This window comes from Arvicanthis niloticus, chromosome 11 (assembly GCF_011762505.2).
Source record: "Arvicanthis niloticus isolate mArvNil1 chromosome 11, mArvNil1.pat.X, whole genome shotgun sequence".
In the NCBI taxonomy this organism is placed as follows: domain Eukaryota; kingdom Metazoa; phylum Chordata; class Mammalia; order Rodentia; family Muridae; genus Arvicanthis; species Arvicanthis niloticus.
The window spans coordinates 11243724-11257130 of NC_047668.1; the positions used below are offsets into that span (position 1 = coordinate 11243724).

General features: G+C 37.9%; 1 protein-coding gene across 2 annotated transcripts in view; it reads right to left on the minus strand.

The window, feature by feature from the left end:
• Ttc6 (tetratricopeptide repeat domain 6) overlaps window positions 1-13407 on the minus strand; it is a 204124-nt gene that overhangs the window by 13918 nt on the left and 176799 nt on the right. For both annotated transcript variants that reach the window (XM_076941850.1, XM_034514438.2), the window contains exons 24-28: window positions 13224-13364; window positions 12029-12142; window positions 7514-7633; window positions 4786-4859; window positions 413-623 (exon numbers count right to left, since the gene is read on the minus strand). In XM_076941850.1, coding sequence (XP_076797965.1) covers window positions 413-623; window positions 4786-4859; window positions 7514-7633; window positions 12029-12142; window positions 13224-13364 — 660 coding nt within the window. The remainder of the gene's footprint in view (window positions 1-412; window positions 624-4785; window positions 4860-7513; window positions 7634-12028; window positions 12143-13223; window positions 13365-13407) is intronic.

Below are 13407 nucleotides of genomic sequence, written 5' to 3' on the forward strand. Positions count from 1 at the left end.
GCATTGCATTGGCTGCCATTCAGCTCCAGCTCTTTGAAAGTCGTCTAATCCATTCTTTAAATAAACTGTGCATTGTTTATATCGTGATCATAATGCTAACCTTAGGTTTAATTCTAGTAAAGCAATCATTTTTCTCTTACTAACACATTCCTGGGCATTCATCATGGTGACAACTGTCACTTCCGGCATTAGACGTTATCATGAATCTTCGATGAGCTCAGACTCATCAAAGCAAGGTCTCTGAATTTAATTGAGCCCTTGCCCTCCATTCCTACCTTCCATAACCAGACTAAAGGCAAACTAAATGTTAACCTGAGAAATAATATTTGACAGCCTTACCGGTAAAGAACCAAATATCTCTTTCTCCTGTCCAAACAGTGTTCTCAGTGTGAAAAATGTTGTTACATTTTACCTGCAAATTATAGCCTAGACTAATTCTGGCTTTTAAACATGATGGGTCAGTATGAAGTGCTTTCAGAAAGTCCTTCTGGGCTTGGATCATAGCTTCATCCTGTCCGTATTCCATGTAAGAATTCCCCCGTCCAATATAAGCATCCACATAATGTGGATTAATTTTAATAGCTCTGGTAAAGAATTCAACAGCTCCTTCAAATTCTTTAATTCTGAAAAATAGAAAATGAAATCCCTTCCAGCAGCGCACTGATCGCTAGCAAGCTAGTCAACGTTTTCTGCATACGACTTCTCCAAAATGTAGTGACATTTATAGAAAATCTCTTACTTTTATTATATAAGATTTCTATTATGTAGAAATTATATAAATTAGATGATCTAAAAAAAGTCAAGAAGAATCTCCAGAGATTTTTGGTGAGGAGAAGGAGAAAAGTAAAAACCATTTTGAAGGGCTGCAAGATGGCTCAATGGGTAAAGGCACTTGCCGCCAAGCCTGATGACCTGAGTTTGATCCCAGTAACTCATGTGGTAGAAGAAAAGCCATCTAACATCCACATTTGCGCATGCACACACACACACACACATAAATAAAAAATAAATAAATACCATTTTCACAGAAGAATGTGTAATATTACTTTAGAATTTTATTTTCCAGAAATATAGAAGTCTAAATGGCAGTCCTAAACTTTGTTTTAACTATGATATGTTACCAACATAGAAAAACATGTACTATATTGATAACATACGATATTTAAGTTACAGTCTCAATATACCCAATAATGCTTCAGTTTACAGAGGACCATTTTTACAGTGATAATCCTATAAGCTTATATCACCTACAGATGCCATAACATTAGTTTATATAAGAATACCTCATGACTCCCACATCAAAACAAACTTGTCTAATAGGGCTTCCTATAGAATTTATCCCATCATTGACTGACTTATAGCATACAGTAAAAATAAATGTATGTATATTTAGTATTTCCTTTTTTAAGGAACATGCCCATTTCATTGAAATAACATCAGAGGCCTCATATATTGTTTAAGAGGTATTTTTTCAATGCTTGTCCACAATAGCAACAAAAACAATTGAGGGCTTGAGAGATGCTTCCGTGTCTAAGAATGTCTACTTCTATTGCAGAAGACCAGGTTGGGTTCCCAGCCACCCATATCAGGCAGCGCATATCATATCAGCCTCCAGAGAACTGATGGCCTCCATAGACACCCTGCATACATGTGATACACATAAACTCATTCAAGCACACACACATACCTATAAATACAAATAATTAGTCTTAGAAAAAAACCTCTTCTGTCTCCATGTTTTTTGTTCATTTGCTTTGTTTTCTGTCGAACACTACCCGAAGGCATGTATTATGGGTCATCTAGAAGACCACACAAGGATCAACACTGAAGTAGTAAAAATACATGGCTTTTGATGTCTCAGACAGGCAAGGGTTGGCAATGACCTTCTTTTGAGCCATGTGGTAACTTCTGAGTTCCTTCTGTATGTGGTTGCTCAGAAATCATAGGATCATCTCTCTGGTAGCTTATAGTGGAACTATACTGCCTCACTAACTGCCATGATTTAAGGTGCCAGTTCATTTGAATGTGGGGTCACAGTGCCTTTCCATGTGCCTTCTTTTTGTGAATTATATCAGCAGTTCTACACAGGGACTATCACTATTTAACAAGAATAAAGATGGCATAATACTTCTTTGTAAAATACATTTTTGTTATGTTTTCTTATACTCAGTATTTCCACTAATGCAGAGAGAAGTATTTACTTACAATATATACCTATAGGACCTATGTATTCTGGATTGTCCAGGCAATCATTGTATATTCATTATAAATTATTGAGGCATTCCTATTTCATTGGCATTCAGTTTGTATCATATCCACTGCCCTTCTCATCCATCAAGGAATTTAAAAATCTGAGTGGATGTGTACTCTGCTACAGGGCTTACAAAATATAATCTTTCCTTCTGTGTGGCCCAACCAATTACAAAAGCATACAATAGCAAATCAGACAGTGAACCAAAGCTCATTTCTCTGTAGTGCAAGTTGTATATTATGAAGGGCGGTTATATTATGGAGCTATCAATGCTAACTGATGTGCACTTAGTCCATCCAGCTGAGTAAACAACCTAAAAGCTAAAATGGATCTCGAAAGGCACCTGACAAGCAACCTGAAAATTATCCCTGAATGACAGTCATCACCACACCAGGGGGCAGAGCTGAAGACAAAGTCTCCTCAGCTTCCTACGCCAATAGACAAGAGAGAAAATGAACAGATGCCCTGCAAAAGGAACTCTTTCATTTTCCTGGAGGCTGGTCTGCCACTGCATCCTACGGGCTAACGCTCTTGCTAAGCCCCAACGTGGCACTTTCCAGTGGGAAGATTTGGCAGAATATCTACATTGGTTTTGGGCGTTCATTGATCTGTAAGTCATTAAGTATCAGCTGTCACGTATACAAAGAGAATTAATAGTTTTCCTGAAATAAATGTTAGTATATGAATAAAATGTCCTGTGATCACCCTCAGGAGGTGCTTGGTTTAGTGTCTGCTCTGAAGCACAGACACAGATGACCAATGCATTTACAGAAATCACACATGTGGCCAGATACAAATGAATCACTAATACTTTCAAACACTGAAAAATGTGGTTTGCAGAGGTAAAGACTTAAAAAAATAGCTTATGCAAATATCAAAATAGTATAAAAAGTGTGTCCTGGTAGTAAGTGTTTGTGACATATAGCCAAATAGTAGATGTAAAATACAAAGGTGGCTTTCTCATTGAGATCTAAAGGTTCACATTAGCACAACACTCTTGCTGATTAAATTGGTCTTCAAACGTCTTCAACTCCATGAGTTCAAAGAGCAACATACTAACATTTAAAGCTTTGTTACTTTTATATATATATACATATATATACACACATATATATATATGTAAGTATGTTACCAAAATGGTCTTCCTAAAAATACATAATCACTAAATATTCCTTGTTGTTAAAGCTCAGTCAAACTGTGAAAACTCAATACATGGTGATTAAAACTCTGAGCTATCCGGTCTTCACTGCTGATTTAAATTCCACTTTTATTAGAGAACGATGGAGGAGGCCTAGAGAGCTGATGAAAGTTGGGTATTTGGAACTGCAGAGCAGTGTCAGCTGTAGGAGGGGGCTTTGCTGTTCTAGCTCAACATTACACTTCATAAAGACATGACGTGGTTCTTACACGGGGCTGATTCTAATAGCTGTTAAACAGAAGCGAGTTTGAGAGATGTTATGGATGTTTCAGATGTTGACTGAATGCAATGATCCCAGACATTTTGGCCTACACATGTCCACCAAAGTAAACACATCAGTCACTATTCCATTTCTTCTTAAGAATGACAAGTACTTAAGGAGATGGATTGCACAAAGATCGATGCATCAAAATAGAAAAAGCTGTGACTGTGTATGATGAAAGGTTTGAGACCAAGAATTAACCCTAAGGAATCTGCAGAATTTATAACTACTATAGTGCTTTCTTCTTACAATAAAGAACTTTACTTCTAGTCGGGGAAATGTAGCTATATCTTCTACACCCTAAAGAGGAAAATACGTATGTCAGTTTTCCAACTAATTCAAACTCTAGTCTAGTCTCTTAAACTCTGTATTGGTACATACTTGCCTCTATAATTTACAAACCATCCCAATTTAAGCCTCCAAAGGAACTGTTATTGTTTCCCTTACCAAAAGTAATGCTATAAACTATTATTAAACAATAACATTGTACTCATATTAAAACCTGTGCAGCTTTTCTGAAGGTTGTTCATTATTGTTGTTACTTCCAACCACACTTGTCTAGACTCTGTTGTACAGAAATCTCAGAAAGAGCTAACTCTGAAGTATTGTATTTTTGTACATTTTAATATATTTTGAAGACATTTTCTTGGATTGTTTTCAGTAGTTTTAGATGTATAAATGTTTTATTGGTGCAAAATTTTCTTGAAAATATTTTTAAAACACCCTCTTTTCTGGGAAATGAGCTTTCTGACCAAATTATTTTATGCCTAGCTATTTTAAGCTATCCATCCATTTAATTGTTGTTTTGTGTATACGCTTGGATCAAATGTGCATCTTCAGAGCTGTGATATAAATATTTATTTGTGAATTGGTACAAATCAGTTTTTTAGGAGGTACAGGTCCCCAGAACTATGCAAGGAACTCTTTACATGCCTACCCTCACTTTGTAATCTACCACAGTCACGCCTCCCTCCGCCCTCCCCACTCCCTTCTGTCTTCAGTTATAAGGCTATAACTGGGTATGTCTGCTGTTTCCTCTTGCCCCCCTTTGACAATAATAATGGTGCTCCATACCTGTGGTAGCACATGGCAGTAGCTTGACAAAGGTTCACATTAGTCTCGTTTATCAGTGCAGCTTGTTTAAAATCCTGAAACAATTTTATCAGACCTTGTTAGTTTGTCCTGGGTTTCTCTTAAAAACTTTCTTCTAACTTTGATTCTACATAAGTATATATAAGCATTAAAATAGATATCTTCCTAAAGCTTTGCTTTTTAATCACACCCAATGAGAGTGGATACAGTAAGGAATCCAATCATTATTAACACCCCAAGTTTATGTTACTCACACCCACCTTAAGAACCGGGAGTTTTCCTGCGGTGCTGCCCTGTGCTACGCAGACTCTCATGAACTTCCTTTTGCTGTACATGCTAGCAGAAATTTCCCTTCCCAAACAGAAGAGGAAATTCCCCTGGAAAGAACCTTTGGAATTATATGACTTTTGAACAGTTAGGCACCAGGCCAGTAAGTGCTAACAAACCATTGTATGTTGATTAGTTTAGCCTGAATCTACCTTTGGAATCCACACTTCTTGAAGAGGGCATATGAGTCTGGTAAGGATCCAGACCCCTTTGTAAAGTTAAAAAGAAAAAGAAATCCAGAATCTCTAACTCTAGGATGTAAAATTTGGAAAGGATGCCGGAATTGATTTGGATGGACCTGGGAAACAGGTTGCTTCAAAGAATTGAAAGTGCTGAGTCTGCAGCATGAAGATTTGGAAGAAAAGCACAGGAAATGTTCCCGATGCATCAGAACGTATCATTAGCCTCTGATGCATTCCAGCCTGGATGCTTCCTGATTAAGCTCTTCCTGGGAAGGTCAGACGACCGCCTGCTATCTCTCAGTTCTCATACCATGTAAGCTTTCAGGTAATTGATCCTTCCATGAATCTTTTTTCATGTGGTTAAGTTTTATGGATTTATCTTGGTTCTTCTTTTATCACTTACTATTATAACCTTTATTGTTTCTTCCTCTGCATCATTTAAATTTATTTAATTTTTAATGGCGTATTTTCCTTATACAAAGGAAGGATTACTATTTTGGTTTTGTGTGTTTTATTATATATTTTTGTTATCCATATCATTATATTTGAAGCGTGTTCCATGTACAAAGAATATATTAGTTTTTTTTCAAAATTCCCATCTGATATTCTATTCTTTTATTTGGTGGCATTTGACCATTCCTAGCTAATATAACTGTTGACATCATTGGCTTGGGGGCTAATAACTTATTACTTGTTTTTGCTGATATGTGTTCTTCATTGTGTTCATATGTGTTCCACATTTATTTGAGGTCTTTTAATATTTTTAATATCATATTTCAATTATTCAGTTAATTTTTGACTGAAAGATCATATTCAGTCAGAAACTTGGATTAAAGAAGGGCTTAGAGTTACAAGTATGCCATGTGCATAGAGACAGCATGTATATTGGCCCTGGGCAGAAAGAGAGGTGGGCATTACCAGGGCATAGCAAAAGGCCAAAGTGGAATGGCTTCAGTGTAGAAAAGAAGACTGACGCTAAAGTCTGAAGTGCGCATCAGTCACATCAAGTTGGGCCTTGCTTTTAGTGTTCAGGACTTCAGGTTTTGTTGTGCGGGATGGGTCACAGCAGGTTTGGAGCAGAGGACTAACTTCATGTCCTCTATGTTTTAATGTGGTCTTTTGGCTACTGTGTGGAGAATGTTCGTACAAGGTTAAGGTGTAACCTACCTTAGCACACTAGGAGACAGTGTACTGGATAATCCTATTCTGAGATCTGAGTTCAAATCTAGTCTAGGACTTCCTGGTTGGGGAGAAAAGAGCAATCAGGAGACCTGATTTAGTTCAAAATTTATTTCAGTGATAGAATGAACTAGATTTGTTAATGGGTTAAGTGTATGTAAGAAAAGAAACGAGTCAAGAGAAAATTACTCTTGACTCTCCTAAATATTAAAACAGTCTTCAGTGCTTCAGGCTTGTCTGAAAGAACATAGCATTTATAATCTAGTAAGACCTGAGTTCAGATCTTGCCCTAGCACTTACTGCTTCAAAGACCCTATTTGCCCTCTGTTGGATATTCGTTTCTTTATCTCTAAATTAAAATTGTAAATTTTATACCACTGGCATGTAGCGAAGAATTACTTCATTCTATAAAGTTATATGGACGTAACAAATACATAAAATGGCTGTCACTTAACTACAAAGGAATAGTCCATCTTTGTCTTGTTTCTAGATTTTAATTACAAAAATTACCATCAAGTTGTAATGACGATTAAAAATGAGAACTATGAACCATATCTATTCTGTAATGCAATCAGTTGAAAACTACCTGTTTCTTTCCAAGATGTTTTCATAAACTCCAGTTCTAAGGCATGTTCTTAAAGACCTAAAAGGCTGTTCTCAGTAGCCCACTCTGCACAGCTAAGTCCTGTCCTGTTTGAAACGTATTTAATTTGACAAATTTCAACCAAAGGAAAACCGTGAGTAAAAAAGAACATTGCAGAGCAGAGCAAATTACATACAAATAATTTTGTCAAACAATTGAATTTTCTATGTACTTCTTTGGGGAGGTGATAACCTTAATTTAAAAAAATTAACTATCAGCTGTAATCAAAATGAAGCAGAAAGCTCTCAGGTCTTTCTTATAAAGACTCTTGCTAACACTGTCACTCATTGATATCGCCCTTCTGCAGCAATGAACACTAGTGTTTTGAGAAGGTGTGACATCAAACAGATCATTTGCCCACGTCCACAGGAAGGCTCACCTCTAGTGCGAAGCCATACTGCTCTAGTTCAGTGTAGATGAGTCCACGGTTAATGAAGGTATTTAACGCTATGTTTTCTCCAACGTCAAGAAGCAGTACAATTCCATAATCTCTTAAAGCCTAAAAAGAAAACATTCACTTATAGCCAAGGTACAACTCTCTACAGACTTGTTTAGTCCACAGCCCTGGGCCAAATATGCTTCCACCCAGAGCGGGATCTCAGAATCCACTCTGGAATGTGACATAGGCCTATCTATGCTAGATTTGATATATGGTATGGCTAGTGCAGCTTTTAAGTAGGTACTCACTATACCTGCGGTTCACATGCCGTCTGTTTGTCACCCATGTATATGTTCCTATGCATTTCATAGGAATATTTTAGAAGGACAGGACTCAACACCCCCCACCCCACCCGCACATTGGTTACTTTTTCCAAATAAAGCAGTCACATGAATACAAATTGAAGATCACCATTTGAAATTTAAATTCTTTTTAGTATTTTATTGCCTTCCTCCCTGAAGTCTAAACTGCAGGAGGCAAGTGTTTCTTTTCACCACCTTGAACTGAGTGACAAGCATTCTGCCTTCACATGCAGGCACTTGGTAAGTTTCAATCAAATGGATAAACCAGAAACCAATGAAAGGGATCACAACAAGACTGAAGAGGGAAACAGAAAAATCCAACATATGTCAATAAGCATACTGATTGTTTCTGAAAAAAGCTAACTAAGCTCAAAGAACTAATCTAGTGAGAATGCATCCTTTACTCGTATTGCTTACCACTGACTGGATAGGCAGTGTCATTGTCTCTCCTCTGCCCTAGTCATTAAGGAGCTGAATTCTTCTAAATCACTGTCGTGGTTATTTTGTTCAAAAGAACCACATGGTTGGTCAGACAAGGCTCAATTCTTGTATGACTGAAGTGTTAGCTGACTTTAAAAAGACAAATAAATAGAATTTAACTTTCTCCTCATCTGCCTTTCTCTCTTACTTCCTGACTTGGGGGTCTAAAGATGATGTTTGACTAGAAATCCTATATGTATACAGTGATATAAATATAAATAATGCTAGGCCTATAAAAATATTCAGTAATACTTGAAGAACCACTTACACTCTTGACCACACCTTATCTGACTCATTCTTTTCAAAGACTCACAGAATGTAAGATGCCCTGGCAACCCATCAGGCAGCTGACCATGAGGAAAGATGTCATGGAAGCTAAGCATGGGTGGTGGAGATGGGAACACTGAAGGTGCTTTCTGCTATGCTTTATTCTTTCTGTTTTTCCTTTTATTTTCTTGCTCCTTGAGATAGTAACATATATCACATAACTGTCTGGTCAGAATGTGCCTTGATGCCACATTGGCCTTGAATTCCTATGCCTCGGATCTCTACAGTCTGAAATTACTGACATTTTCCAGAATGTCTAACCTAAAAGTTGGTTAAGAATTCGAGAGCCAGCCGGGCGGTGGTAGCGCACTCCTTTAATCCCAGCACTTGGGAGGCAGAGGCAGGCGGATTTCTGAGTTTGAGGCTAGCCTGGTCTACAGAGTGAGTTCCAGGACAGCCAGGGCTACACAGAGAAACCCTGTCTCGAAAAAAAAAAAAAGAATTCGAGAGCCAGAACCTTCTCTGAATTTATATCATCAGTTGCTAGTACTAGATTCTGAGTTTAAGAAAAGTTTCCTAACTTGAAATCTGTCTCCTCAGCTACCAAACTGGAATATTGAGATTTTAATACACATTTTAGACTCCACTTACAAATATGGCAGGAGTGTGAGGGCAAAATGTACATATAAAAATACAACTGGAATTTAATTTAGAACTTCTGAATCAGCTAGCTTGACAGATTGCCAGAGAGATATCTTGGTGGTTAAATGGTTAAATGGTGGTTAAATGATCTCTTCCAGAGATCCCTGATTCAATTCCTAGCACCCACATGACAGTTCACAACCATCTGTGACTCCAGCCTCCAGGAAACCAAGTCTTCCTCTTTCTGTGAGCAATGCATGCACATAGTGCACAGATGTACATGCAGGCAAGACACTCACACTACGTACAATAATAATAATAACAAAATAAAGGCTGAAGCCAGTCCAAATAACCCTTTGCCACATGTTCACAAGACTAACATACCAGAACACTTGTGAAACCGGTGTGTACAGTACAAATTCTCCAATCTGCTGTTTCCAGTGCAACAGAAACCTTGGTCTTTCTCTACCCTTGGCCCACTACCATCCTTAGAAGTGCCTTTTATTCCCTTAATAAGCCCATTCTTTTCCTTCTATCATGTGTGTGTGTGTGTGTGTGTGTGTGTGTGTGTGTGTGTGTGTGTGTTCAACCCTTGTCCAGAGGCACAGAAAACTGGAAATCCCAGTGGTGTTCTCCTTCCCTCAATGTCTGCCTCGGATAGAAATGCCTTGATTGTGTATTGGTAAGTATTTAGCCCAGTGCTTGTCATACAATAAGTCATAAGAGGCAAGGGTTACTGTTTTCATGATTACAGAATAGTAAAGTCAAAATCCACTATACTGTTCTAAGGCTATGTGAACACCTGCTGAAAGGGAGAAACTGAAGATCTGAACGTCAGCCTGATAGGACCATTGCATGTATAAAGGCCTCCTCTGTGGGCGCTGAAGAAAGAAACCAAGCATGTAGCTTGTCTTCTACATGTCTAAATTCATGATCCGCTGGCTAAAGGAGTCGATCTGACAAGCTAGTTGATTCAAAAATTCTAAAATAGATTCCAATGTTTACTTTCATCTAAATATATTTTTGTAACTTTTCAGAGGGGGTAAAACATGGAAAACATGAAAAAAGTCTCTTTAGAGATTTTAGTTGATTAAATTTCATTATATTTCTTAAGCTTTGTGTTTCAATAATACATATTTTGATGTTGGTGTTGTATAAGTGCCTGTACTTCAAAACGACAAAGTGACTGCTTTTTAAGTTATTAAAATTTTAAACAAAAACCCAATTCACCATGCTTAGATTTTAGGAAACTCTATCCATAAAGAATGCATAAGCACGTTAGCTCAGTGACTGAAGGAATGCTGAGAAGCAGGGAAGGAAGGCAAAGGGGGAGGAGTGACACTTTGAAATGACAGAGTATCCAATCCACAGTCAGAGGGCTTCACAAAGCTACCTAAGGACTGTGAACCCAGGAACAAACAAATGTGTGAGTGTCAGGGCAGGTTTCTGATTCCTGCTGTGACTTGGATGAGTTCTGTGGCCTCTCCTTCCTGTTATTTCTCCCTCCTGTCACTTTATTGTCTTGAAAATCACTAATATTTTGCAACCCTATTTTGGTCTCATTTATTGTGGTTGTTTTGTGTGTTCTTCATTAACCAGGAATTGGCTTTTCTACATAACTGAGATAACATACAGGAGTTTCTTCATTGCCCAGCCCACTGTGTTTGACCTGGAGATACCTTCAGGCAGAAATGGGGGTGTAAGGTGTCCTCAAAGACACCTTCTCTGTAAATCCCTGCTAAATGATCCTTTAATTGACTCCTTGAATCTTAACAATTGCCTTGTTAAAAATTAATTATGCATTTGACTACATTTCTAGAGGAAGACAAACTTGCTGGCCTAGCTGTTAGGAATGCTGCATTCTTCTGGGTGGACAGGTTTCTCAACCTTTGTCTTCTCTGTGATTTCTAAGTCTGTAGATGTTTTAAGCAGACTTTGCTAAGTTTCACGAAGACTGAGAAGTGTGTCTGCCTAGGGCAATGGGAATGTGAAGTCGGCAAAAGCACATGCCCCTGCTATGAAAGGGCAGAAGTGAGAAGGGAAAGATCAGAAGGTACAGGAAGAAGAAGCAAGAGCAAGGGACAAAACACAAAGAACTTACAGGTGGTTGGTCACAGAGCTAATTCTCATTGAAATCAACCATAATGATGAAGGGTAAGACAATGGGAGTGAAATTAGAAAATACAAATGAGTTTGGTGGAGAAATGGGGTTGTTGTAGCACCGTATTATTTAAAACACGGTTAGGCCTACAAAACACATGTGCAGAACCCTGTCAACAGCCCCTGTAGGTGGAACACATTACTCTATACTAGTCACTGCCTAGAGTCTCAGGATTCTCCAACAAATACCTCCAAGAACTTCTCTAGCTTGGGTCCTGTACAGTGGTGTTATCAGTAAAACATTTATAAAGATGGTACTTACAGAATGTATCTTAATTTATACAGTCATTTAAATAGTTATATAAGCATTGTAAAAGGAATTAATGGTGCAGAAACTGCATAAGTTAATTTTGCCCTTAGAAAGAATTCAATAGTATTTGAAATGGTTCTTTGTGATTTCTTGAGTTTTATGTGTGTTTTTCCATAGGAATTATTTTTCAAGACTATAGCAGAGATAAAGAAGAAAATACAGGTGCTTTAAACACACTTACAAGTGCTTCACCATGTTGCTTAAAAAATATTGCTTATAGATTGATTGTCTAATTCAAGAAGCCATTGAATGCGCGTTGCTTTAAATCTCTCATTTACTAAAATGGCTGCTTACCATCTGATGTTCCCCTATCTTGGTGTAACACAGGGCTCTGTTGTAAAACGCTGTATAACTGTTCTTGTCCATGTTGACAGCTGTAGATAAATCTGTAATAGCCAGCTTGTAATTCTACAAGGAGAGAGAATGTGTGAGCAGCATAAATCATAATAGGCAAGTTTAATCATAAAGTAAATGTGTGACCCTATTAATACTATGAAGCTAATCTTTCACATAGTTCATTAAGAAGATTTCGGTAGGGAGTCTTATAGTTCTTCCACCTGCAAATAAAATTAAGGATGTTAGTAACTTAAATTGAAGCAATGATGGGCTAGAGAGATGGCTCAACAGTTGAGAGCACTGGGTTGTTATGCCAAAGGACCCAGGTTCAATTTCCAGCACTCACGACTGACAACTGCCTGTAAGTTGTGATCAAGTTCCATGAGATCCAGCACTGTCTTCTTGTGTATAGAGGCACTGTACACAGATGCTATACAGACATAAATGTGGGCAAACATTCATACAAATAAATTAAAACCTGAAAAATCAATGTAAGCAATTATTACCAGTGTTGCTATATAGCCTGGAGAAACTGATGCTGACTGCATGGGGGTTCGACTTCCTCTGACGAACACTAAAGGCCTGACTGCCTTCCGACACTCGGACCACCACAGGGTCACAATCTCCACCACACTCACTCTCTCATTCCTTCCATTCTTCCCTGACAGCTTACATCATCAGGTGAACATGAACTTTCATGGAATTGATGCATAGTGCTTGCACACACCTTTGCTTTAAGTGATGAAAGTATCCCATATAGCGTAGTACTGAAGAAATATCAAAGATATAGTCAGGGAGAAATAAATCATTCCACACAGCATCAGTTATCATAATCTGTTGCCCAGGAAATTCTATTTAGGAAACTCAAACAAAAAATTTGTTCCCAGCACATATAAGTGTGTTACTGCAAATGAATTGTAAACCACAGAAACATTCCAAATGTCCGACAATCAAGTAGTTAAACGTAAGTTATGCTGGAATATTATGTATCATATAGCCAAAGATTATGTCCAAAGAACAGAGAACACCACAATCATATAAACACCATAATCTCACTTCATGTAATTGAGGAACAGTAGGAAGTGAGTCAGTACTTAACAACCCTGGAAGCTTCCACTCTATTTTCTTAGTAGCCCAGGCAGGAACGGCTTACTCTGTTGTAGTATTTCAGAACGCCTCTGCAGATGTAGGCACGCACACTCTCAGGGTAAAGTTTGATGGCCTCATTGCAGTTCAGAATGGCTTTGGAGTATCTGCCCTTTAAACCATAATAAGCTACTCGGCTTAGATATGCCTGTTCAGAGAAGGGAGAGAGCAGGGATATATGATTTAATAAA